We start from the raw sequence: 25,831 nt of genomic DNA on the forward strand, positions 1-25,831 counted from the left end.
AGATCCATGACTAAGACTAAATAAAGATCCTTAAAGTCACTTTAAACAGAAAGCTCTAAATAGACAGCTATATCGAGAAAGTAGCGACAGCAGCCACAGTTAAGTGTCTAACGCTAGCGAGACTAAAGGGTATACGCTTAAACCAAATACGGCAGCTGTATCGCTTAGTAATTATACCTACTACGGACTACGCAGCGTCCTCCTAGTTCAGCAGAGGCAAGTAAGGAACAGAACGACACATTAATAAACTACAGCGAGTTTAGAAGCTAAGAGCCTAACTTGTAATAAGGTCTTTAAACAAGTGTCAGCAGCAGTCCTCGAGGCAGAAGCCTCCCTCGAACTAATAACAGACAGACTAGTAAGGAAGGTAGCTAAACACCTGCAGACCATCTTCACAGCAGAGGAGGACAATCTAGCGTAGTTAAGTATCCGTTACATTAAATTTAAAGGAGAAACATAGTAGTCCTTACTACACGGGACTTAGCGGCAGCATAAAGCGAGATATACTTTAAAGAACAGCCCGACACAAATACCACTACAGCCGTGGATAGCACCTCCATAGCAAGACCGGTCCACTTAGTGCGTTGCAGATATAGATGAAGTAAGGAGACAGCTACGTACAGCACAGAACTACGGGCCTGTAGTTTTATATACTAACGCTTCCGTACGGAATAAGGTAAGCAGGTGTGCAGTAGTAAGAAAGGTCGGTTCGTCTACATTACAAGTTGTGGACAAGGCGACTATTAGATAAACTAAGACATGCTCGGTCCTATCTACGAAGCTATAAGCAATAAAGATAGCGTTAGATTATATCCTTACCTTGCACGGTCCGAACTGTAAGTATGTGATTACTACAGACAGCTAAGAGGCACTTTAAGCTATAGTGAAGGGCAACGGTACTAAGCGAAGTAAGGAAGTACTTCAAGGTACCCTCTAAACGCTTCGAGACGCTGAACAGAGTAAACTTAACGTGACCTTTGTTTAAGTACTAGCACATACAAGAAATGCAGGAAACGAATGTGCTTATTAAGCTGCCTAGACTACTACAGAGACAGGCACGAAACCATTTAGGAACTCTAACGTCCGAATTAAAAAGAGCGGAGTAGTTTAAACACTCCTTATTAAGAACCTTGCAGAACAAAGGCGTCTAGAAGCTTAGACATTAAGAACAAATAGATAAGGTTAATACACATAGAGGCTAAATGCAGCTCTCCTAAATAAGTACACGCTTAAGCTCTACAGAGCGCTAAACTCCGAGCAAGCGGGTATTCTCGTACAAGTAAGAACGAACTATATTTATCTCTAATCCTATCTAGCAAAGATTAAAGTCGAGGAAAGTAGTAAATGCGAATGCGGGCAGGAAGACAAGACAGTAGCTTACGTGCTTCTCCGGTGCTAGCGTTAAACAAGTATACAAGCAGAACTTAAGTAGATAGCAGGGAACAGATGAAGTAAATTGTCCTTTCTACTAGGAGGGTACAGTAAGAAACGAGAAATGTACACAGATCAGCTAGTAGATAGCCCGCTTAAGTGGTGGAGACTGAATTTGAAAATAGTGAAAGCGACGGTCCGGTTTCTTTAACAGACAACCAGGATGGCAGCTATTCCTTCACAGCAACAGGAGGGTGGCGATTAAGGAACAAGGGGCGTTAGGGTTCTTCTTTTATTATCCGGGAGGCTAAGCAACAGACAAGAAAACGAGGGAACGACATTGGACAGCTCATACGGACGATAAGACCGTGAATAGCTTGATAGACTAATCAATCAATCAATCAATCAATACTGGGTAGGTCTAACACTGCAAGCCATATCTCACGCTCGTACGAAGGACTGTCGCGGTCTGGAGTTGCAGTGAACGCTAGCAGCTCTGCACGTGAGACATCTACGAGGTATGTATTCCAGCCAGTTCTCTTTAGCTAGCGATCATCATCTCTCTCGTATAAAGGCCTGATTAAATCTCGCTGCTCTTTAAGGGCAGCTTCGTGCTTTTCGTACAGACTGTAAATGTCTCGCTCTTAGCGTCTCTGTACTGCTTAAGTGTCATTTGTTCGTACGAGAATGTAATGAGAATCTAGCCCTAAGACGAATATCCTCTAACAAGACACTATACGCCAGGGTTCTTCATTCGGATCCTGTTGCTGTCGTACGGTTTTTGATGGACGACTATGCTTTTCAAATTAAGTCCAATTATGCTTCGTACGGAAGTGTCTTTTTAATTGATGATCAGTACAGCAGATGTATTAACATCTCTCGCTATCAAGCCTGCACTGTAGACCATGTTGCTGTAGATACAGTACAGGGTCTGCGGTACTAAACTCTGTAGGTATACTAATACGAGTATTGTTATGTCGACTTAACAACAACGTACAATAATCCTTGATCGTACGAAGGTCTTCTCCTTTGACTTTGTGCTGTTTACTCCAGTGTGTATGAACTTGGTTTAGTCGTACGCTGTCACGGTTTGGTCGTTAACCACCGAGACACCTGAGTTAGTATAGGTCACGTGACCTATACTCCTGACTCGTGGCTTTAACGCCGTACTTCCCTGTCCTCGACCTCGTACTGTCTTTCCTCCCTTGTCTACGTCTCGTCATATAGCTTAGACCCATATCTACGTACTGATCTTTATTCCTGACTCCGAACCCTGACATTACCTGAGACGACAGCTTATATAGGCACGAGCTTACAGATAGCTTACAAATTAAATCAAATCGAATCAAACCTAGAGGTTGAGTAGCAGGAAATATGTTAATGAGCCGTGTAGTGTAGTAATGTTGTAATTCCTGTTCTATTCCTTAATTGCACAAAGACTTATTCTAATCTACGATGAGTAGTAAGGTCCATGTTAGAAGACTTAACACGAGCCGTGCCCTTCAATACCTTCCACAGCACATAGTTAAAGATGTAGACCACAATACCAATGTACGATGTTATAAATTTCGTGAGGTCGAAATGTGGTATGAATGCAGGGTATCCTATGTTGAGCGGTCAGCATCAACCGATCGCGATAGACGTCATCACTTGCCGTTGAACACAATAACCAAGACGGTCATAACAAGTGCGAACCAGGCGCCATAAGGTTGCAGAATATCGGTGTAGGGCATTTCGGTGCGTGAGATACCTTGACACTTCATGCCATGTCGCATGCAGAGGTAGGAACATAAGATGCTGACCCAATTTAGAGTGCCGAAAACAGTCACCAGACTGACAAAGTACCCAAACACAGTTGAAGATGACTTGCTAACGTTGAGATAGCCTAGAAGTATAAAGAGAGAACTGAGTATCACGCCATAAAGTGGTACCCCGGTACTTGTGGTGCGACTGAATATTCGGGGTGCTTGTCCGTCTTTAGAAAGACCAAACAGAGTGCGGGATGCCACGTAGACATCTGATACATTTAGCAAAATCACATGTTAGTGAAGGATACATGGGCTACAATACCGGAGTTCGCTGCGCTAAGCACGAAGAACAGGAGTAGAGCGTTGATGATATCCGGCATCACGTTGATCTCAGCAAGCTTGATCGCGATCACAAATGGAGAAGCAGCTAGAAGCACAGTAATCAGTAAAGCTAGAGCCTCTATACAAGGCCGTAGAGATGTGCATACCTGCGCTGGTCTTTGCTTTTGTTGCTCCGATTAGCATTGGGTCGTTGTACGGGACGCACATTCCTAGTAAGAACACAGCGAACATGTAGAAAGTCAGTATACGAAAAAGAGTTTGCCGCACCGCTCTTGGTACAGTCTTCGCAGGGTTAGGTGCTTCGCCAAAGGCAGCGCCAACAACTTCAGTCCCTGTGTAGGCAAAGCACGCCTGGACGATGCAAGCCCAGAAACCTAAGAATTTGCCAGTAGGCCCTTCGACCAGGTACTCAGCGAATGCGCCTGGCTCTCTCCAGTACCTGAAACCAATTCGATCGTGTTTTGGGGCCCCTCCAAGAGTGATAACTAAACACACTAGTAGCAAAGCTGCCAGCACCAAAACCTTGACAATTGAAAACCAGAACTCGGCTTCACCGAACCATCGAACATGGAATACCTACAGTCGGATTAGTCGAACGCCGAGTAAACAGCAGTGGCATAGTGGTATTGCGGGGATGAACAGATCAGTGTAACACTTACATTCAGAGCTACAATGCAAACGCCAAATATTGTGACCCAAATGGCCACATTGAGATCAGGACGCCAGTACTGAATGATAATTCCTGCAGCCGTGAGATTGTTTGGCAGAACAATCACATACTTAAAGAAATAGTTCCAACCAGTAGCAAATCTGTTCGTATGTCAGTAGTAATTTTGGAAGCAGCACATGGACCATACCCAAAAATCACTCACCCCAAGGCTGGGTCGGCGAACCGAGTAGCGTACCCCGCAAAACCCTTCTTCATAGGCAAGAAAGCCGCCATCTCGCCCATAGCTGTCATAACAAAGTAGACGACTATGCCAATCGCAATATACGCGACAAGTAGACTACCAGGCCCACCACGAGCAAGGCCAGAGCCGGAGCCAATGATCAAGCCGGTTCCTATGGCACAAGCAATAGCAAACATGTCTACCTGGCGAGACTTAAGACCTCTCTGAAGATCATTACCAGTGTCCTGGTTGTCGATGATTTCACCCGTCTCAAGATCATTGTCAACGACGGTAGGTGTAAAGCCTACTTGTGCCTTCGTAGCAATGTCCATTCTTTGCGATGCGAAAAAAAAGTATTGCTTGTCGAGTAGAGACTTAAAAAAGGCGAGCGATATAGATGAACTTGAATTGATGGAGGCAGGATAGTAGCATGGGACTCATTCAGGTGATTTACTCCAGATTATAAATGAATCGTGGTCAAGCCATGCCTCCCGTAAAACCAATTCAGTCGATGGTCAGAACATTCTGATAAGTTGCCATGCCAAGTTCAGATGCCAAGTCCCGTGCGGAGGTCGAAGTCCGCATAAGAAAGAAGACGCATGCGCGTGGACATTGAACTCCGCAGATTGGCAAAGCCAAGAATGACAGGTATCTCAGAATCCAAAGATACGCAGGCGTTTATCATAACGGTTGTCTTGTGGGTTTGTCATAGGAATCACTTTCTAGCAGGGCCAAAGTTATTTGCGCTAGGTAAAATTGTTAAGTGTGAAAAGTTTCTGGCCTTCGCGATACCATACTTCTGCTTTGTCCGTGCTAAGTGACATTCTTGAAGATGTTGATAGTGTGCAACGATGTGGTGACGACATAATAGCTACATAGTGTTCCATCTAGAAGACTTTGAGTCCTCAACCGCGGCATCACTATGTGACCGACTCGCAACCATCGAACTCACATTGTTCCATATTACAGCATTACTTCCGAATAAAGCCCCAAGGACTAAATGATTCAGACTGTTCAAGCTACTATTCGAGTCACAGAGGTACTAGGGTATTAGTGCTACAATTGCCAAACCCAAACCTGAAGCACTTCAATGCTTCTACAAGCCTCTTACGGGTACAAATAAGATAGCTGCTTTAGATAAGACAACAATGGTATATAACATGGTACATCTATATGTAATGTAAGCTCATACTTGTGTCCAGTACAAATAGCCAACGAGACACATATCATAGCGGAGCCAAGGTAGTACGAGGCCCTAGATTGTCTAATCTTTACAAGCTTTGTACAGGGTTTATCCTAGGCATATCTATATTTGAAGGTCATCGAACAGGCTGTGAATCGCTGTACCATTGAGCCCTGTAGCTAGACCCAGCTGGAGCATGATTCGTGCCTTTTGAGGTGTTAAGTGCGCACTTGGAATTCTCCATGGGTCAGAGTCGGGGTAGGGAACAAAGCCATTCATAGCACGTGAAGCAAAGACCATAGGGATCTTGGTGCTATTCCATACGTCTCGTGCAGCGTCCAGGACGTGCTCTGGTAGATCCCCGGCTCCAGTCCCAGCAAAGACAATTCCTTTAGCTCCAAGGTTCACCGACGCTTGGATTAATCCAGGGTTACTCTCGATGTGGGCATATAGAATGTCGACCATAGGTAGAGTGGTGAGGTTCAATGGAGCAATATCAAAGAATGGCTTTCCAACTGGTTGGGCAGGCTCGTAGTAGAAGTTGGCTGCTTGATTCAAGAAGAGACCAAGATGACCTTGCTCTCGGGCGTAAAACGCATCAGGTACATTTGCGTGATTCTTCGATACATAAAAAGCACTTGTTATGCGGCTTCAAGCTATCAGATCATTGAATATTGACTTATTAGGGTTGGGACGTACTCATTCAGCGTTACCAAAGTACCGCGGCCTACTGCTTTGGGGTTTACGGCAAGGCTGACCGCTTGAAATAGATTGAGAGGGCCGTCTGCTGACAATGCTGATGCTGGCCTCATTGATCCCACGACTACTACCGTCTTAGCCGACTGGGTAGTAAGATCAAGGAAAAATGCTGTCTCCTCCATCGTGTCCGTGCCGTGAGTAATAACAACGCCTTGGGTCAGATCGCTTGCAAGCTCGCTTGTCACGCGCTGATTAAGACGAAGTAGAACCGTACTGTTAATTGACTGGCTATCGGTATTGGCAATCGCATATCCTACGAGATTGGCGACCGATATCAATTCTGGAACAGCGTTGACGAGATCCTGGAATGTGGCGTTTGGAGTACCATAATTGGTCGTCTGTACGGAAGTCGAACCGGACTCAGCGATCGTGCCGCCAGTGGTAAGGACAGTAACATTGGCCAAGCTTTGGTTGAAATTCATTGCAGCATCTCGAAACACGATTGGGATGTCCCTTACGGCATGTATAGTGCCAGCAAGGACAAGGATGTTGAAGAAAGATCGAAGTAAAGGCATTGAATCTGAAGATGTTTGCACGTAAGATGAAGTGAGATGAGCTATTCGCCATTTGGACGATCCATTCATATAGTGTTGATACGTTTGCACAGACCCCATCATAGTCGAGACATCTTGCACCTTACTTCGCTCACAATCTGTGTGACATCGGTGGCTGAACGATGTCCATGATCTATTCGCTTCTGTATCTCCGCCGACGGACATTGAAATCCGTGACAATGACGTCTTCAAGATAACTTTGTCTTCTAGAACTCGGCGCCGATTAAAGTCATGGCAGCCAAGTCTGATCAAGTTGTTGCCCCGTTTAATCGCTCCTGATCGCTTGAGGCATACTTACTCGTTGATTTCGTCCGTTCTTTGAGATGCGGAGCGCCCACGAGCCAGATAGCACATTCGAAGGATGTGGATCACAATGTGAATGACAAGCGCGTCGTGGGATAGTCTTAGAGATCGTTCCCAATTGTATTTTAGTGTAAATACTGTATAAAACTTGTTGATGAAACTACACCCGGACTGCTTTTATCTTGTAGGCATCTTCTCAAAGGCACAAGTAGAGGAAATCATATAGGTTTGCTGTCCATGAAATACAGATCAGCCTTGACATTTCCGGACGGGGCTGTGAATATGGCAAGATATCCCTCTTTTTGACTCGGCTCTGGACGTCGTTGCCTCCGTATCACACCATTCACGTCACAATTGAGCCCGGTCGCTTCGACAATCACTATGCTGTTGAGAGATTGAGATCTCGAACACAAATATATGGATCTATTGCTGTGCATGGACGGACATCAAAACATGCAGTCTTCAAGCGGGTGTGTGAGTGTGCCAAGGGAAAATATGAAACCGGGAAGGTTGAATGACCCGTCGAGGGGATCGCCTGTGAGATCACTATAGCCTTCCTCCATCAAGTTGTCGGGAGGTCGGGGGTCGGTATTGGCGTGTAAAGTCGTTCCACCTGTTTCGGCCGAACGTTCCAAGCGAACCTGCGAGAAGATTAGACACATACACAGAGTTTGATTCCATCCGACATACTTCTTGATGCTGACTGGACCGATTCGGCACTTGTTCTCCCGTTGTAGAGATGTCAAGAGCTTTTGAAGAGAGCTGATCGTGGACTTGTCTCGCGAACGCCCAAGCTTGACCACACGCTCGAAGAGTCTTCAGCAATACTTGAGAACGGGCGTGGTGGTGCTCCTGAGACGATTGGAGTTCTGACCGGCTAGCCAATCTTTGGCTGCTATGGATGGCCACTGCAGTAGCATAGATCATGATGACTGGTGGACGAAAGATTCTCGATGATGACATGATTTGCCTCAGAAGCTGTGCAATGTCTTCGATCAATTCATCACTGGTCTTGTGGAACAATTTCTGCTTATCACAGTCACCGGAACGACCTAGTAGTTCTTCGAGGACACATAATCTCAGCGAGAGATAGTACAAACTGAAAGGAACTAAGTCAATAGTTCGAACAATGAGGGACAAGGATTCTTACTGCAGAAGGAAGACGTGATTTGATGTTGACGGCGCTTGAGATTTCCATCGATTCCATCTCAAGGTACTGTCAAGGTTATTGTGCCATCTGCAAAGCGATAAATCAAACCTTTGCAAAGCTGCGACTGTTGTTGTAGAAGACCCGCTCAAACTAGATTGTACAGTGAACACGTGTAATAGTAGTTGATGACATATCTTGCTCAACCCTCCTAAGCCCTTGAAAAAGGGTATAAGACGTGGAATCTGCTGGTCCTCGGTCTCATCCGGGAGCCATGCCATCAGCGTTACGTTGTCTCTTCGATATGTTAGTTGATGGATCCTTTCGACGATAAATACAACTGACGGTAATTGCTCGCTCGGGCTGACTGCAGCGTCGAAATCCTGGAAAAACACAGGTCTTCCTAGTAGCAATGCGATCATGCTTGCAATCGTCAGCAGTCCGAGTCTGTAGAAAGAGGAATGCAAGATGCTTCACCTGTCAGCAGTATAGCACCCCCAGTATATACGACGACGAATCTCCGAGTCGAGCTCCGGAATTGAGCGCCCATCCTTAGAACGCCCTGCTTGGCCATCATACTGGAGTCCGATGTCCTGTAAACTGCGAAAGGCCATACCTTGCGAAGGTTAGTGTCATAAAAATAAGGCTGGCATGTGTAAGATAACCGACCAGAAAGCAGCCAAGCTTTGGATATGTTTCCCACGGCAAGTTCACCAAAGGCAAGGCAGAGAAATGTTTGAACAGTCGTCGAGTTGACCTCGAGTGTCTTCACAGTCGAGATGTTCGCGTATGACTTCTTCATAAAATATGTCACTCTGTTATGGTTATCGCCCTTATCAGGTATACAGCCTAAAGCACATATAGAGTAGATGAGAGCAAGAGAACAGTAGCGGCCCTGATATTCGTGGTTGAGGTAGTCGAGCAAGAGAGCTTCTCGATAGAGGAACATGTACTCAGGATATTGCCACCGGAAGAACGATCGCAGAATCTCATCGACATCTGGTTCTTCTGCATTGATGGTGCAATAAAGAGATGGTGTAGTAGACTGCTGGGTCAACGTTGCACCTCTCTGGTCGCAAACGCTCCCGAAGCGATATATGCTTGTTGGTCCTTGATACGAAGTACATGTTCGCGACGATGTGTTCAGGCGAACGTTACCCGCGCGTACCTCTCGATGTTCAATCGTAGCATTCGCATCCGGTTCCAGAGTCCGAGGTTCCTCACACACACTGAGTATACCTAGAGGGGCTGTGTTTTTGTCGGCCAAGCCGCTTGACTGTGCATCACGAAGTGCTTCCTGAAGAGACGCTATCTGTTGTTCCAGGGAGGTAACGTAATGCTTGGACACTGGTATCTTACGGCCATCTTCTTGCCTATACTCACACTCGTGACCCGCTTTCGTACAACTGGCACAAGGAATCGTGCGAGAGCATCTTAGCTGGATTCAGTCAGTCGATACTGCTGCAAATGAGGCACAACCTCAAACCTTGCGTTGCTGGCATCTCTTGCATCTAGTCTGAGATTAGCTATCGAAGTCTCCGGACAGGAGTGGTCATACGAAATCCTGCTGTGCCTGGAAGGCTCTGCAGAGCTCATTCTGCTACGAGGTGTGCAGGGTTTGCCCGAGTCAATGGATCTACAGAGTGAGCGGATGGTCTGGGGAAACCTTCCATTGGTCGAGATGTGTGCTTAGTGCCAAGACATGTGAAGAGGGACAAGCGGAGTTTGAACTCCGCACCAAAGAAACACTTCACGGCCTGGGAGACCGTCACAATCAGCCAAGCCATTGCAAAGCTTGAGAGCGGACATTGAAGCTCCGAATCTGGACTCTAACCACGCCGAAAAGCATCGGTTTTCATCCTCCGAGTGATAACATTATTAGTCAATGATTTTATTGGATAATGCGGTAATGGGATGCACGACGCGCTGATCACATGGATCTATGAACGGAGGGCAGCGATAGTGAGGATGTCGGTCTTCATGCTCCGCCCTCAGTCGACAATGACACCTGCTTACTCTGGACATCTTGGGTATGGCGTTGAGTATCCAGCAGGATGCAATATAAACATCGAATGCTCCCTCGCTTTGGCCCTTTGTAGATGATAATCTGATCACGCTGATCGTCTGATACTACGATGTCCACTCAGACCACTTCCATTACGAGCAAAATTTCTCTAGCCTCAAGCGCATATGATGTAGAAAACTATCGCAGCCTTGTCCCTGTCGTGGCAGAAACCGACATTCTCTACTTGAATGCTTCTTACCAGCCACCCATGAACATCAGGGTACGCCGCGCCATTGATGGTTATCTTGACGAAGCGCTCCATGAACCTCATCCAAAGCCCATGTGGCAAGCTTCTGGCGAGGAGACGCGTGCCTTGGTTGGCCGCTACATTGGCGCTCCCCCCGAGTCCATCGCCTTCACTAGTGATACAACAGAAGGACTGAATCTCTTCCAAAGGTCCCTGAATCTTGGCAAAGGCGATAACGTTGTCGTTCTTGACACAGAGCATCCGAATCATGCTTACGGCTGGCTGGCATTACAAGAAACTGGTCTGGAGGTCCGCCAAGTACCCACAAACGATCGACTGTACGCTGATGCCTCGACCTTTGCCCCCTTTGTTGATGAGAATACAAAAGCCATCGGCATTTCGTCAATCATGTTCCATTCTGGCCAAAAGAACAACGTTAAGGATATCTGCGACCACTTCAGACCACGTGGTATCCACGTTCTAGCGGACATAACCCAGGAAGTTGGTGTCGGACCCATCAACGTTACGAGGACTGGGGTATCAGCTGCCTGTTTCAGTTTTCATAAAGCTCTCGGGTGTCCCACCGGTCTCGGAGCATTATATATCAATCCTGTGGTTCTCGAACAAATAAAGCAGACTCCACCGATTGTAGGGGCGGGTGCAATCTCAAATCTTCGTGCAGATCTTCTCGCCATGTCGGGTCCGTTGAAATGCCACAAGACAACAAAGCGATACGAGCATCTGAATCTATCCCTTATCTCTCTCTGCGCTGCAAATGCTGCTCTGAGACTTCTGCTTGATGAGATGACTCCGGAAGGCGTTGAAGCTCATTTACGCTCGCTGGGAAGAGTACTACAGGATGAGTGCAAAGCTCTGGGTATCCAAATCATTGGTGAAGAGGACGAAGCGAAGCGTGCTCCTCATCTCTACGTATTGAAGCTTTTAGATCTGGCGTGGGCCGAACACTTCTCGAGGAACTCGACGTATGTCAGTTGCTACCGTCTTGGTGTAAGAGTTTCTCTTGGATTTTATAATACTGAAGCAGACATACGGAAGCTCGGAGTTGTGCTTAGAAAGGGTCTTGAAATGGGCCTTCCGGCCTGTTAGAGTTGGCCAAGTGGTTGGAATTTGAAGACCACGCATAGAATAGTGTTTCGCAAAAGTAGGCATGGCTGTCCACCTTATATAATTAAAAGCCTTTGAAAAAGCGATTGCGGCAGTAAGCATCTTACTTCCTGGGTGTCTAGTGTTCAGTGTAATGAAGGCCGCGGACAAAGTGATGTCCCGTCGTACTCCTGCGGCAAGTAAGTCCAGTTTGATGGCAGATCGTCATTCTTGCCCCCTGACCACTCTCCTCCACTGCCCGGCGTTAGAGTGCCGAGTGACTATTAGTGGCATGGGGACAGTAGTAACAACCCAAATCTAAAGGTTGCGTGACTCGACTATGGGAAAGAACAGAACAGAACAAGTGAGCGGAACCAAGATTCACAACTAATGCAAACTATAGTCCATGATGGAAGTTGACTTATCGGCTGTCACGTGGCAGATCCGCTCGAGGTTACGGTTATAGAACTTGCCACCAGGAACGGCTAAGGCTGTAGCTTTTGTAGTGGCAATGGCAATGTGACTGAGGAAAAAGATAAAGAGATGGGAGAAAGGGCTGTAGCTAGCTAGATGAGCTTTTAAAAAGATTAAGAAAGAGATTATCAGAGCCGAGGGGCGACTGAATCCAAATGGCATCTTAAGCTACATTGACGTCGTCCACTCTAGAGACGTGCCATTTCCGGGCAGGCATTCTGCCCTCAAATTTGTGATCGATCTGAGCAGCTGTTAAGCCTTTCATCTCCGGTACGTAAAGCCATATGATAGCTGCAGCAATCAAACACAGTCCGGTATACAGAAAGCCCGTTTTGCCTCCTGCATTACCAGCATCTGGACTAAAGATGTATGGCAGAAATATAGAAGAGGCGCCAGTAATAAGTCCTTGAGCGATCCATCCAATTGCTAGCGTTTTCCCACGAGCTGGTAGCGACGAGATTTCGGATGCCAGTGCTATTGAAACTGGCCATACGCCTATTCCCACAGTCATTGAGATACCTAGGAAAGTTGCCACTGTTATCCAGAGTGTAGCCTCCACATGCCAGAAGCCTGATATTCCGAGCAATAGGTAGAAGCCGGCAGCGATGATGAAAGTGCATATGGCCAGCGGCCTTCTGCCGCATCGAGACATGGTCCAGGTACTGACTATGTTTGAAACGAGTCCAACTGAAGTATTGACCAGAAGCATGTCAATGCTAAGCCTTGCGTTCATTCCCATCAGCTGGAGGATGTAGCTTCCGTTCGCAAGGAATATTGAGCCGGCAAAATGAGGTAGAGAATTGGCAAATACGACCATTATTGTGCGTTGAAGATTAGGACCGGTGAAGCATTTCTTGTATGATACATCTGCTTGGTCGCTTTTACGATCCTGATCAAGAGCAATTATCATCCTATCAATGACCTCATCCGAGTCGATACAAGCTCTTTCAAGGCGTCTTTGGGCCTTTCGAGCCGCGTCTATCCTTTTTTGTCGTAGAAGCCATATTGGAGATTCTGGAAGTGCGACAGCAGCAACCACTGCCGCAACACACAACGCCCATTGTGTAGCAATACAAGTGAGATAGCCTTTCGAGCCAGTAACGCTGAGCTGACTTACAACGACCACTGCGGCGAGAAGCTGTCCGAATATTATGGAAACAGGAAATAATGCAGCGGCAAATCCTTTTAGTGATTGAGGCATAATTTCAGACACGTAGGTCTGAGTCGTACAAATGGTCTGTCCAATGCAAAGGCCTTCTAGGAGCTTGCCAAGCAGGAACACACTTCGTCTCGCTTGCATCGCGTCAGGGTAATGTGATCCGAAGCAGATCGCGATACCAATCGATCCGATACAAGAGCCGAGGACAAGCGAGGCCCGACGACCAAGACGATCATGACACCAGCCAGCGATTAGTGCTCCGAGCATTGCACCTATCGGTACCGCCGCAGTCCATACACTGAGCCATCTGGCCGGTATGATGACCCTTTCTCCATATAACTGCCCATAGCGTTGTCTGTTTGCACGTCAGGACATGTTCGCCAGTCTACGATCGTGCGATCGGAAGATATTTACTGGAAGGATGGGATTGCGGTCAATGTAGACACAATGACTCCATCGAACCCAAACAGCGAAATAAGAGGGATCGATAGAAACAGATATCCTGCTTGTTTGGAGTGGCTCTTGAATGCTGCAACAAGTGGAAGCTCCTCCAGATTGCTTTGGCCACTGATAGAGACGTCCGAGTGAGCTCTGGCTTCCACGTGTGATATATTTAGCTTTGCTGAGTCTGTCGCAGTAAGCATAGCTCTGAAGTGCAAAGGGACTTCTGACTAGACCGTGAAGAAAAATGGCAGAAATGAATGGTGTTGAGGACAAAGACGCGGACATGCTTCTACATTTACTTTCCTAGAACAATGCACATTGTGAATCCCCATTCAACAAATCATGGGGCGTTGTTGGCTGCAGCTAAAACGCGGGGGTCTGGACCACAAATTACGGTTTAGCCATTAGCTTATACCTATCTGAGATTGTATCACCGTGGCGGAACTCACCAAAACCCCCGCACGTATGAGCCAGGGTATCGGCCAGGATCATGCGCTAAGTCCAGCTTGTCGGGACGAGAGAAGCGCTGCCGCAACGGTTTTTTGATGATCCGCTTTAGACCTGTAGCAGGCAAAGACGCCGTTTCTACAATCCCGAGGATCGAATGATTGATTACCAACGCCACAAGAGGAGCAGCGGATGTCGATGAAGTGGGATGGCAATGACGCAACACACTTCGTCCGATCAAAGCTTAAGGTAAGTAAGGTAGACATTTGTGCACCTTACAGGTACAGTAAGAACTTTCATGCTTACAGAGACTACGAACAATTGCGTCTCGTAGGCATAAGTGCAAGTATCGTGATTTATCATCAACCAACCTAGCATCATCTTACACATAGTGAACATAAATCTCACTTCCATCCTAGTTCGTGAGTAGCAGGCATTGCTCGCGCAGCAAATCATACGCTACCTCTTCTAGACGATCTCGGACCGATAGGCCCAGCAAGTGCGGGTCTCGCGTGTACGTTTCCGCTACGTCTATCTTCTGTGAACAGTTGAATAAAAGGCAGTTGACGCATTTTTCCGTTGTTAGAAGTTAATTGTGATGCTTGATGTATTATTCCAAAGCGCGACTCGTCTTCTTATAGAAAAAGTGATATACCTGATCGAAGAGCATTCTTCAGGGGTAAGTTCATGACTTTTGTTCTGTGGTAGTTGATAAATGTATAGGCAAATGAATACTGTATGTGTGACTAAATCAAGAATAGCCAAGTTCAATACCACTTCAGACGCCACTACTGTAAACATATGACAATACTTAAGGAATCTCAATATCGATAGCTAATTAGTGACGCCTGACCAAGCGATAGGCAGCGGAGGAATCTCCGGAACATTGTATGATCAATCTCGATCCTTAATAGCAACAATTGGGATCCTATTTAAGCAGGCTTAGGTAACATAGTACGAATGTCTTGAGGATTAGACCTATTATATGTACTAGTCTTCGCTGTAAGCACATTAGGAACGGCAAGGAACGTCTTTCAGCAGCCAGGACTAATCCTCGTCCAGAGAGCACATAGTTACAATAGTCCTTAGTTGATATCGAGCCTTATCGAAAAGACCGAATTTTTACATATTGTTTTTTTACCGAATTCGTGAATAACTAATCCACTTTTCTTATTGTGCTATACTTGTTGATACACAGACTCTGCCTTGCGAAGTGGTGCTGCAATTGCACCTGTATCGAAGATGTCAGTCATTTCTTCAAGAGTATAACCCTTAGTCTCGGGATAGAACAGATATGCCGTGACCCCAAAGATACATAGTACAACAATGAAAACAATGTAGTACTTCCAGCCAATGTTGTCGAGGGCGATCGGGTTAATAAAAGTATTGAAGAAAATGGCACTGATAGTGGAGACCCAAGTGACTGTGAGACCGCGAGATCTCAGGCTGTACTGCCAGATCTCGCACGGGTATGCAGTCAGGAAAGGTGTTCTGAATATGTTAGTCGGGATCAAAACATCTGAAGTGTGTAAACTTACAGAGCAATATCGTAACCAGCAAAGAAAAGGAAGAGAAAAGGGATAACAGCGAGACCTGTTGCAGACTGTCCAGACTCTGCAAAGGCGCCGGAAAGTCCAGTAACTAGACCAAAGCTTATGGTCATGATCGTAGCAGAAACCAAAAACATCGGCCTGCGACCAATGCGATCGACGCAGAATGCGGCTATGATCGACCAGATGAGATTCCAGACCTGAAGGCATGCGGATATCATCGTCTGATCACTCGAGCTGGTGACACCGACGGTCGTCAATACAAGGGCCAAGTAGTATGACACGACACCATTGCCGGTCCATTGAGCAAAGATCCCAAGACTTATCGAGATGAACAGACGCTTGCGATTTCCGGGAGTCTTGATCATGTCCATGTATCCCGCGCTGGCATATGCTTTTTGTTCTCTCTGGATGGCATTGGTGATTTCGGTCATTTCGGCACGGATCAATTGTGAGTTAGTATCACCGCCAGCATGGAATCTGACCAGAATTTCTCGCGCTTCTTCAGTACGTCCGACAGATATCAGCCACCGCGGACTTTGTGGTGCCATCAAGAAGCCGGGTAGAGCCATAAAGGGTACCAGGGCTTGAAGTAGTGATGGTATGCGCCATGCCCAGGAGCTTGCCATGTCACGAGTACCAAAGGTGATCCAGGCGGCCAAAGACCCTCCAACATACCATCCACACATGAATAATGCATTAGCAATGCTTCTTTGTGTTGGATATGCGATCTCGTTGATAAGTAGCGGAACGCAATTCCCAAACCAAGCTGCCGCGATGCCGACGAAGAAACGAGCTAGCAGAAAAGCAGTAACGTTCGGTGCGGCAGTCTGCAATGCTGCTGCAAGGATGAGGAAGAGGTAGCCCGCATAGACACCAGCTTTACGCCCCCACTTGTTTGCAACGTAGGCTGCAATAGGGTATGTGATACCACAACCTAACCAATAGATTGCATTGATGAAGCCTAGCCATGCGCCTTTTGGCTCCTCAAAATAGCCGGTCCATTGATGCAAGGCTTGGAGGCCGTTCATGAGTGATCCGTCGTAGCCATTGGCCGAGGAGAACAAGACGAGGGAAACGATTATGAAGTTCAATTTCAAAAGATGGCTGCTCTTGTACCAGGTAGGTGCAGAAGAAGTGAGCTCCAAGTCCTTCACTGTAACAATCCCAATAGCTGAATCCGATTTCTCGTCAGTCATAATAGGTTAGCGATGGTCACGAACACAGACGAGTCGGATTCTAGACCTTGATGCATCTTTTCGTCAGAGGCGAAGATACTATTCTCAATATTTATAGTTCTGGAAACTATAGAAGGTGGTGCTACTGTGATGCACCTCGTAGTGCTTCATTGCGGAGTTTTACCGCATCAAGCCAGCTAGACTTGAGGAAGTTATTAACTATGACAAAGCGCAAAGAGCGGTGTATTATTACAGAAATTATAGTATAGTCCGACTGTGCTACGATTAAATGGCCTGTGGCATACATCGAAACCTGAAGGCCATGATGTTCTGGCCACATCCAGAACCACAGCAAGAACGAAATGGGATGTCCCATTAATATATGGTCTTCAGCTCGTGCCATGATCTTGCAATATCGATAGTCAGATGAGGAGCTGACCAACTCCATCTGATAAGTCCCCATGTCCCACGAACTAAAGGTGGTACTTGGCGAAAATTACATAAGTCAGCATGATGGTAATGGACTGTTCGTGGGTACAGCCTTCCGTGCTGACGAGGTGGCAAATGCTTCCGGTGATAGGAAGAGAGGGGATGTAATTTTCATGTTCTGGTATCGCATCTGCTTCCTTTACAGCTGTTGCATTCTCTAGCAACTTTCTAGCTTTACAAAACTGCCGGCTATAGCATCGTTGATCCAGCATGTGATAATTGTCTCATTGTCATAGAGTCTAGGCTTGTGTGCATCGCTGATTGTAGCGTTCGCGTCAATGCGCTCGGAAAACGCTCTAGGCTCTATTTGCACAAGCGTCGTGCACCAAAGAAAAATCTTGTACACTCGAAGCGATCCTCGGCGCTGTTTAGGTGATCATACGCGATTGGCCGCTAGTACACAATTCTTATAGAGACACCTCTATCGCATGCTTCCAATATGGCTTCGGCTTTGCTTTATGATAGCTCGTGATTCCACGTGTGATTTGCGGGACTCGAACCCGGATGACCGTAACGCGTTGTAGAGAGCGCCCGAGAATGCCGTTGGTGCCGGTCTCGAGATTTCTTGCGTTGTTGATCCATTCCTTGCCTTTTGGCGCTTTACTAGAGAAGCGAGATCTGTGTAACATTTCAATCAGCACTCAGGATATACACGCTCACTTACAACAACGCTCCAGAATGTGTGCAAAAATACGAAAAGCTTCACAGTAGCTGAGATTTAATTCACATTGATTCCATCGTCTGGTCGTATGATTTTCGGCAGCTTGTCGGGCTGCCAATATTTCTCTTGGAATCCTGCCTTGGCCCAGCATTCTCTGGAGACTTCTTCAAAACGTCTCGAGCGAGGTTCTCACAATTCACGTCTTGTCATGCACGTTTGTGTGACTATTTCAGTCTTTGTCTGAATATCCATACATTCACCGGAATGTTCATTCCGTAGTTGACTTTGACGTTCGCAGTTTGCTGAAGTTCTCAAATACGAGACTATAACTGTCGGCTGTGTTTCTTCACTTAATTAGATCTTGGCCAAGCTGGAAAACACTTGGGTCCGAACCAAATCAGTGGATCAATGACTTAGCTGTGCGATCAATGTGAATTGAACCTCAGCTACTGGGAAGCTTTTCGTATTTTACCACACCTGCATTCCGGCTTAGCTGTACACTAGTAGAGCAATTTCTGATCCTTCAGATAAAGTGGACCTCAATAGCATTCTCCAAGGTGACAAGGGTCAGATCTTCGTTGCGATATTCCTCTTCGAGGGTAAGCGGCTCTTGGAGACGGGGCTTCATGCTGGAAGAAGTAATTCAGGAATATCCAAGGCCCTTGGCTTCTTGGGTCTATCTACCATCGCATGATCGGCGACAAAAAAAACATTTCGACTATAAATGCTGCGATTATCCGATGATCTGATGTGATTAGATTGTCTAGAAGAAATGTCTCCACAGATCCTTAACATCGCGGAACCGCGACAACTATCGCAAGATTGGCATGAGAAGTCTTGTGAAGATAAGGCCACTAAAGAGGCTCTTGTCGAACTCGAAACCCCAGTTCCTGAAGAAGACCCAGACAGCGATGAGGAGGTTCCCTGGAAACTCAAATGGATTGCTCTTCTCTGCATAGTTTCGTTTCCGATTGGGCAAACATGGACGCAATCCAGCATCGGACCCCTTAAAAACACGCTGCGCAACGAGCTTGGAGTGAGTAATGCCCAATTCGGAGTTATTAGCAGTGCCGATGCGATCATCAACTCCATCTGGCCTATCATCGGTGGACTGCTTCTCGATTGGTTTGGACCGAACATTATTGTACTACTCTGCACGAGTATCATCTTCATTGGATCTCTGCTCGCCGCCGTTGCTATTCATCTGGACACTTGGCGTGTCCTGACGGGCGGGCATATCCTGATGGGATTCGGGATCGCAGTTCTAGACTCGGCGCAACAAAAGTTCTTCTATCACTGGTTCGGAGTTCGTGGGCTCGCATTTGCCTTCGGTCTGGAGAATGCAGTCGCAAAGACAATCAGCTTGACTGCAGGAATGACGGCGATCCCGATCCGCAACTCTACTGGATGGTACGGTTGGAGCTTCTGGATCCCGGCAATGTTCTGCGGAGCTTCTACGATCATAGCCATATTGTACCTTCTTTTCGACCGCTTTCTCGTGCCCAAAAAGTTCAAATTGAAGTCGGGACGAGAGATGGCTGCGGAAAATACAGGCGATATGGCGCATCAGCAAAAGACATTTTCGCCAAAAACGATTCTGCAACTTCCTTGGCAATTCTGGATGCTCCCTATGACTCAGCTCCTGCAATCCGGTGCGGCCGGGGGATTCGGTGTTAGTTCTGCTGATATTATTAGGATGAAGGGATTCACCGAGGCGGTTGCCGGATATCTGTCCACCGCACAGGATATTCTTCCAATTGTGTTGAGTCCCTTGCTTGGAGTTGTCATCGACATCTACGGCCACCGGTTCCACTACGTTGCTCTAGCCCCTATATTCTGGATCGTTGCTTGTTCGCTGCTAGGCTACACATCTGTGCATCCTCTTGCAGCCTTGGTCTTCTCAAGTCTAGCTGGCGTGATAAATGCCATGCCGCTTCAGATCTGTATACCTCTACTTGTCTTGGATCAAACCAAGCTTGGAACGGCGTTCGGTATCTGGCGTAGCTTCAATAACTCGGGATCTACCATCATGGATATATCGTTTGGTGTGCTGCAAGATAGTAAGTCAATCGTTTCGTGTAACAACAATAACTACATTGCTGACAAGCAAAGGCACACCCGACCAAGGTTACTACAGGGTCTTGCTGCTGGCCATCGGTCTCAAGGCTTGGGCTTTTGTTCTGGGCGTGACATATATCCTCGTTGATTACACTGTCCTGGGAAAGGGCATGACTATGACAAGGAAAGCACGAGAGAAGCGCGAGGCGGAAATTGAAGACCCGACTCAGGACCCGTTGACCAGGAGAGTCGTAAGCCCCAAAGTTACCTATGCTGGGCTGTGTCTCTTGGCGGCCATGGCCATCACAGCTTGGACACTGTTCATCAAGTATTTGTTGTGAAGACTGCAGAAAAAGTGAACTCACTGACATACCACAATATATATGAGGACAGGCCTGGGAGGGGTTGAGGTCAGGTGCTGTATGCCGTGCTGGTCTGCTGAAGAGAAGAAGACAGACGACATGACTATTCTGCGCTTTGCATAGATCTGGAGATCTCGATTGAGTAGAGACGATGGGGATTTATAGAGGATGTTTCATGAGGCATGCTCAACAGATAGATGGTGCAGGAACTTTAAGAGTGTATGTAAGCCACATGTTACCGCGACCGATCAGATCGAGCTGTTTCATAACAGCAACCGCGCTCTTTTTCAAACAGTCGAAAAATTTATAAAGGGGCATTTGATCTAGGTTACAGAAATAGGAACTACCACTTTGTCCTCCGATTCCATCCTTTCGTTTTGATCCTTGCCCACAATAGACACAGGAACGAGGCTACATAGCTGAGTCCGGTGAACAATGCGACCCCCCAGTATCTTCTTCTGCCAATGGCATCTACTGCATCGAGAATGCTTCCGGCTACGGAGATACTTACCAACACGCCGAAAGCTACCACTGTGTAACAGCTCGCATAATAACGTCCATAATCCTGAGTTTGGCAGAGTTGACCAAGGCAGATAGGCGTCAAGCTGACGTTCGAACCGCTGACGAATCCGAACAGTATCACAAAGATGATCAGAAGTGCATTGTTACCCATGTTGGGTGATAATATATCTGGCAACCAGAAACAGAAGACTGATAGCATACAAAGGAACAGAGAGATGATCATGGTGTTGTAGCGGCCGAAACGATCCGCCAGGTGACCAGCGACGAAGCGGCCGAGACACGAAGCAGCGTTGAGGATGGCAAGAAGTTGATATGCGAAGGCGGCGGAGCCTGCGAACGTCTGGTCCTTGGACAGACCTTGTCGGTCCATGTAGTAGCTCGGTACGTAGGTGACGGGTATGAAGTAGGCAAGATCCACAAAAAGCACACCAGCGGTCGTAGCCGCCATGGCTCCCGTTCCATCCATGAATACCCCAGGATCTGGCAATGTATCTCGCCAAGTGGTCTTGGCGCCTTTGCGTGGTGGGATCCTACTTCGGCAGAAAGCCACGCTGATGGCACACAGAACAAGGAGCACGAAGCCGAGGATACGGATCGACCAAGCCCAACCGACCTGGGGCAGGAGTGATTGGATCATGAGAGGGAATAGGATCCCGCCGAAACCGCCTCCTATCCATGCTACGCCGCTGGCGAGACCTCGTCGCTCCATGAACCAGTGGGCGACGCAGGCCATTGATGGAGTGACAAGAAGAGACGAGCCGAGACCTGTCAGTATGGAGAATGACAAGATGATCTGATAATATTCTGAAACACCATCAGCAAACGATAGGTGATGAATTGTACTAAATGAAGATCAAACCTACCCTTGCAGATGCTGAGAGTGAAGATTCCCACGAGAGTGCATACAGTGCCCGCAATCAACAAGGCTCGCGGGCCCATGGCATCAAAGGTGGGACCGATCTGCACTCCACAGATCCAGGTGACAAAGGCATAGACGGAGAATATCCATCCTAGAGAAGTCGGCGATTCATCTGGCAAGACGATCTGTGACATGACGACTTCGAAGACTCCAGAAGAGTTGTAGATACCTATGGAAGCGGTCAGGCCACACCATGCGCCCAGTACCACTAGCCAGGCATCACGACCACCCTCGGGATATGTGATGTCAGTGTTGAGTGGGCAGGACTCGACGTCTGTATGGATAGGTGGCGAAGGGGCGGAAGGAGAAGCCGTCTTTTCGTCGTCAATGGTGCTTTTCTTGTCTTCTGGAGTGTAAGTGAGGTCTGACGATGAAGGATGGCGTTCGAAGCTTGGTCCCATGACAGCCATTATGTGGATATACGCACAGTATAGAAGTGCAGGTTGAACGATCAGATGTGGGCAACTTACAGAAGATGGCCAGGGATACTACTGTCTTATAGGACCATCCAGCTACACCTGAATACATGTATCAATAATCACAGAGGCATCACTTTACTTTTGTGTACTCGAAGTGACCATTCAACACTCGGTGTAGCGTTGTTGTACCAGAACTGACCAATCAGTGACGGGCATCAGACACTGTACTCAAACTGACCAATCAGCAACAGGGCTCGGTAGACATTTTGTTCTGTCCATCTACGCGGTCGTTACAGTAGAGATCGGGAACACGATCAGATCGAGATCGATCAGGTAGTGTGATGGCAAGGACCGAGACTCTCGTGTGATGCGACCTGGCCATACAGTAGCATGCATGGCAAGAGATGTAATGGTGGAGTCGAGAAGAAAGGGAGAGCGCCTGCCAAGACACGACCCGGCGGCGTCACTTCCAAATGCGACACATGAATTGTCTTCCATCTTTCCTTCTTGATTTACTTCTCTCTATACATTCTGTCAAGCGTCGCTCACTGCCGTCGTGAACTCATCCAGATACACCAGTCATGTAATTCATCTGCCCGTGGATTCAATACGCAATGAACAACAGCCTCCAGTCGCCATGGACGGTGCCTTGCGGTTGATCGCTCCACTGCCGCCGTTGCAGCCAAGGCAGTCGCAGTCGTCGCCGCCTCAGGACACTCACGACAGTTCCCACCCCAACGCAGCGCCCTTTCACACTCCCGTCTCCTCTGCTTCCACTTCCACTTCTGCCTGCTCCTCGCCTCCACACGACGTCCAGAGGTCACTGACGAGTCCCTTCTCCTTCCGGAGCTCCAGCTCCCGCTGGCTCGCCATCACCCACCGCGTCCCCTCGTCGCACTCGGCCTTTCTCTACGGCGTCAAGTCCACCAAGATCTATTGCCGCCCCACTTGCACTGCGCGTGTCGCCAGGAGGGCCAATGTGGTGTACTACGGTTCACAGGACGAAGCGCGTCGCGACGGGTTCAGACCGTGCAAGAGATGCAGGCCCGACGATGAGACGTTTGTCGGGGACCGCGAGGAGATGGTGGAGAAAGTCCTGACGCTTCTGCGGACACAAGAGATGGCCTCGACGGGCAAGGGAGGCCTGAAAGAGCTGGCCAAGCAGGCGGGTGTCACGCCGAGCTATCTCTGCCGCGTCTTCAAGTCCGTCATGGGCACCACGCTGGGCGCGTACATCAGTACATTCGAGTGTCAGGCCAAGCGGGACGAGACACAGATGGCTCTTGACTCGTATAGCGAGAGCAGCAAGAGTCGCTGCGGCAGTGCATCGATTGGTGCGGGCGAATCAACAAGCCCCCTGACGGCGGTCGCTTCGGTGCAGAACCCATTCTCGCCAAATACAGACGATTTTGATCACTGGCCGGTAGATGGACAGTCGGCGCAGTTTCAGGACATGCTCGACCTGGACTTGGACGTGGATTTCGAGGAGTGGATATGGACCGCAGATTTCCCGCCTCCGAGCAATTGCAAATGACGTCTTGTTTTCATGGGAATGCAAGTGGCTGTAGGTTGACGAGTTACTTGATATTCCCTCACTACTTGCAGCTTAACTGCAACCACTTTGAGATTTTGCACAATCCGAATGCAATTTTCTCTTGCAAAGCCTTACAGACATTTTTTAGTCGAATCAAGCAGGATCTATCGCGTCACGATGACTCCCCAGATCTGTAGGGATCGTTGTTGATCCGTCTTGTGATGCGGCGACGGTTTTCTACTAACAAATATACTGTACAGTATATACAACTACAACAATTACAAAGTTATACCCCGCTGCTAGACCCTTGATTATCCACTTTTCGGACTGACCATTACCCACTCATCGGATAGCTTGAATAGCGGGGCGGCTGCTGCTGCTGCTGCTCATCTTCCCTTGGTCAACATTCCAACTTTTGTTCCTCCAAAAACACCAGTAACCTGTCGCTACCAAAGCACAGATTTCGAAAGGGAACATCCGCATCCCCGGGCATCTGACCAGTCCATCGATCTTGCTACAATACCCGAATGTTGTATTGTAGTCAACGCCGATCCCAACATGTCGCTCCCCTCGCATCTCCCCATGGCTGCTGCCGGGGGAGAGACCGTCCAGATGCCCTCGGTAGGCTACGGCACATGGGCTGCAGGTAAGTACTGACACTTACGCTTGCGTTGGTCAGCGCCTCAGACTTGATTCCATTCGCAGGCGGCACTGGTTGGTGCAAGGATGCTACTTCGGCGGCTCTCAAGGCGGGCTATCGCCACTTGGATTGCGCATGGATGTATGGGGTAAGGACATGTTCATCATACTCTGCTTGGCCCTCCGGCTTTGTTTACTCACCCCTGCTTAGGTCGATGAGGAGGTCGGCGCTGCCATCAGAGAATCCGGTATACCTAGATCAGAACTGTTCATTACCTCCAAGTTCTGGCCTCATTTTGCTGCTCCCGAAAACTTTGAAATCTGCTTGGACCAAAGTCTCAAGAAAATGGGCCTGGACTATTTCGATCTCTATCTCGCGCATTGGCCAGTCGCATTCAAGCCTGTCGAGAGGGAAGCTCTGGAGAAGGCGGTTACCGGCCCGGACACCACCAATCTCCAAAAGGGCATGCAGGTCATTCCCGGTACAGACGATGTCATCGTGGACTGGGAGCACACCTCGACCAACCTCGCCTCCCAAGCCGGTAACCTTTGACGTCATCTTACATAACGTTGCAGGCACTGATCTTCAATTCAAACCGGTCACGAAGGCGGCTTCGAACCAATGTGGCAGGCCATGCAGAAGCTCGTCGCCACAGCCAAGGTTCGAACGATCGGAGTCTCCAACTTCTCCATCGCCGACATCAAGGCTCTCCTCCCTTATACCAAAGAGATAGCCATCTCCTGCTGCCAAGTGGAAGTCCATCCATGGCTACCCAACACGCAGCTGATGGACTTTCTGAGAGAGAACGACATCCTGACAACATGCTACTGCCCCTTTGCTGGCCAGAAAGCCGACGGAGCTACCTTGATCCATGACCCAACTGTTCAACAGGTCGCGCAAAGCAGCGGCTTGGATGTCGGTCAACTTCTACAGAGTTGAGCTGTGCAGCGAGGCACAGTGCCACTGGGGAAGAGCGCGACAGAGTCTCGTATAAAGTCGAACCTGAAGATACAGAAGCTGTCGCCGGAAGATATGAAGGCCCTCGATGATCTTGAGGTCCCTGACGGCAAGGGTCGGACAACTGGTCTCACAAAGTCATGGGGCGTCAACTTGTTCTCGGACTGAATTGCTGCTGCGCAAAAGCTCGAGGTGCGATCTGTTTGTGATGCTTCTGCCACAGCCAGGAGTCGTCTTTCCATCTTTTCATCTGCCCTCGACATCCTCATGCCCTCCATCGTCACGACGTTGAGCTTTCACATGACCAATGATCACGGGATTCGAGCTTTTCGGCTAGACTTCCATTCAGAGTAGAGGAATAGTTA

At 48.0% G+C, this 25,831-nt stretch overlaps 8 protein-coding genes across 11 annotated transcripts; 3 read left to right on the forward strand and 5 right to left on the reverse strand.

The window, feature by feature from the left end:
* Positions 1-2,811: 2,811 nt before the first annotated feature.
* On the reverse strand, positions 2,812-4,683 carry AAFC00_006502 (uncharacterized protein; the record flags this gene model as incomplete). Of its 2 annotated transcripts, XM_069346466.1 has the most annotated exons (6): positions 2,812-2,975; positions 3,026-3,388; positions 3,442-3,546; positions 3,608-4,037; positions 4,121-4,271; positions 4,334-4,683. In XM_069346466.1, 6 exons carry the CDS (start codon positions 4,681-4,683, stop codon positions 2,812-2,814), a joined length of 1,563 nt encoding a protein of 520 aa, XP_069199328.1. The 2 variants fall into 2 exon arrangements, with proteins under 2 accessions (XP_069199328.1, XP_069199329.1); XM_069348336.1 differs by lacking the exon at positions 2,812-2,975 and having other exon boundaries at positions 3,018-3,388.
* A 974-nt stretch (positions 4,684-5,657) lies between these two features.
* On the reverse strand, positions 5,658-6,808 carry AAFC00_006503 (uncharacterized protein; the record flags this gene model as incomplete). 2 transcript variants are annotated; one of them, XM_069346467.1, is made up of 2 exons in its annotated part: positions 5,658-6,183; positions 6,234-6,808. In XM_069346467.1, 2 exons carry the CDS (start codon positions 6,806-6,808, stop codon positions 5,658-5,660), a joined length of 1,101 nt encoding a protein of 366 aa, XP_069199330.1. The 2 variants fall into 2 exon arrangements, with proteins under 2 accessions (XP_069199330.1, XP_069199331.1); XM_069346468.1 differs by having other exon boundaries at positions 6,234-6,715.
* A 788-nt stretch (positions 6,809-7,596) lies between these two features.
* On the reverse strand, positions 7,597-9,099 carry AAFC00_006504 (uncharacterized protein; the record flags this gene model as incomplete). Its single annotated transcript, XM_069346469.1, has 6 exons — positions 7,597-7,791; positions 7,841-8,249; positions 8,301-8,594; positions 8,643-8,720; positions 8,775-8,913; positions 8,967-9,099. The coding sequence occupies 6 exons, from the start codon at positions 9,097-9,099 to the stop codon at positions 7,597-7,599; spliced, it is 1,248 nt and encodes a 415-aa protein (XP_069199332.1).
* A 1,333-nt stretch (positions 9,100-10,432) lies between these two features.
* AAFC00_006505 (uncharacterized protein) lies at positions 10,433-11,656 on the forward strand (the record flags this gene model as incomplete). Its single annotated transcript, XM_069346470.1, has 1 exon — positions 10,433-11,656. The coding sequence occupies one exon, from the start codon at positions 10,433-10,435 to the stop codon at positions 11,654-11,656; it is 1,224 nt and encodes a 407-aa protein (XP_069199333.1).
* A 3,699-nt stretch (positions 11,657-15,355) lies between these two features.
* On the reverse strand, positions 15,356-16,926 carry AAFC00_006506 (uncharacterized protein; the record flags this gene model as incomplete). 2 transcript variants are annotated; one of them, XM_069346471.1, is made up of 2 exons in its annotated part: positions 15,356-15,668; positions 15,716-16,926. In XM_069346471.1, 2 exons carry the CDS (start codon positions 16,924-16,926, stop codon positions 15,356-15,358), a joined length of 1,524 nt encoding a protein of 507 aa, XP_069199334.1. The 2 variants fall into 2 exon arrangements, with proteins under 2 accessions (XP_069199334.1, XP_069199335.1); XM_069347833.1 differs by lacking the exon at positions 15,356-15,668 and having other exon boundaries at positions 15,712-16,926.
* A 1,901-nt stretch (positions 16,927-18,827) lies between these two features.
* On the forward strand, positions 18,828-20,454 carry AAFC00_006507 (uncharacterized protein; the record flags this gene model as incomplete). The annotated part of the gene is made up of 2 exons (XM_069346473.1): positions 18,828-20,115; positions 20,168-20,454. The coding sequence occupies 2 exons, from the start codon at positions 18,828-18,830 to the stop codon at positions 20,452-20,454; spliced, it is 1,575 nt and encodes a 524-aa protein (XP_069199336.1).
* Positions 20,455-20,818: 364 nt separating this feature from the next.
* On the reverse strand, positions 20,819-22,326 carry AAFC00_006508 (uncharacterized protein; the record flags this gene model as incomplete). Its single annotated transcript, XM_069346474.1, has 2 exons — positions 20,819-21,801; positions 21,861-22,326. The coding sequence occupies 2 exons, from the start codon at positions 22,324-22,326 to the stop codon at positions 20,819-20,821; spliced, it is 1,449 nt and encodes a 482-aa protein (XP_069199337.1).
* Positions 22,327-24,427: 2,101 nt separating this feature from the next.
* AAFC00_006509 (uncharacterized protein) lies at positions 24,428-25,061 on the forward strand (the record flags this gene model as incomplete). Its single annotated transcript, XM_069348628.1, has 3 exons — positions 24,428-24,515; positions 24,575-24,657; positions 24,720-25,061. 3 exons carry the CDS (start codon positions 24,428-24,430, stop codon positions 25,059-25,061), a joined length of 513 nt encoding a protein of 170 aa, XP_069199338.1.
* Between the last annotated feature and the right edge of the window lie 770 nt (positions 25,062-25,831).

Source organism: Neodothiora populina (genome assembly GCF_041146345.1).
Source record: "Neodothiora populina strain CPC 39397 chromosome Unknown canker_contig_8, whole genome shotgun sequence".
NCBI classification, from domain to species: Eukaryota; Fungi; Ascomycota; class Dothideomycetes; order Dothideales; family Dothioraceae; genus Neodothiora; species Neodothiora populina.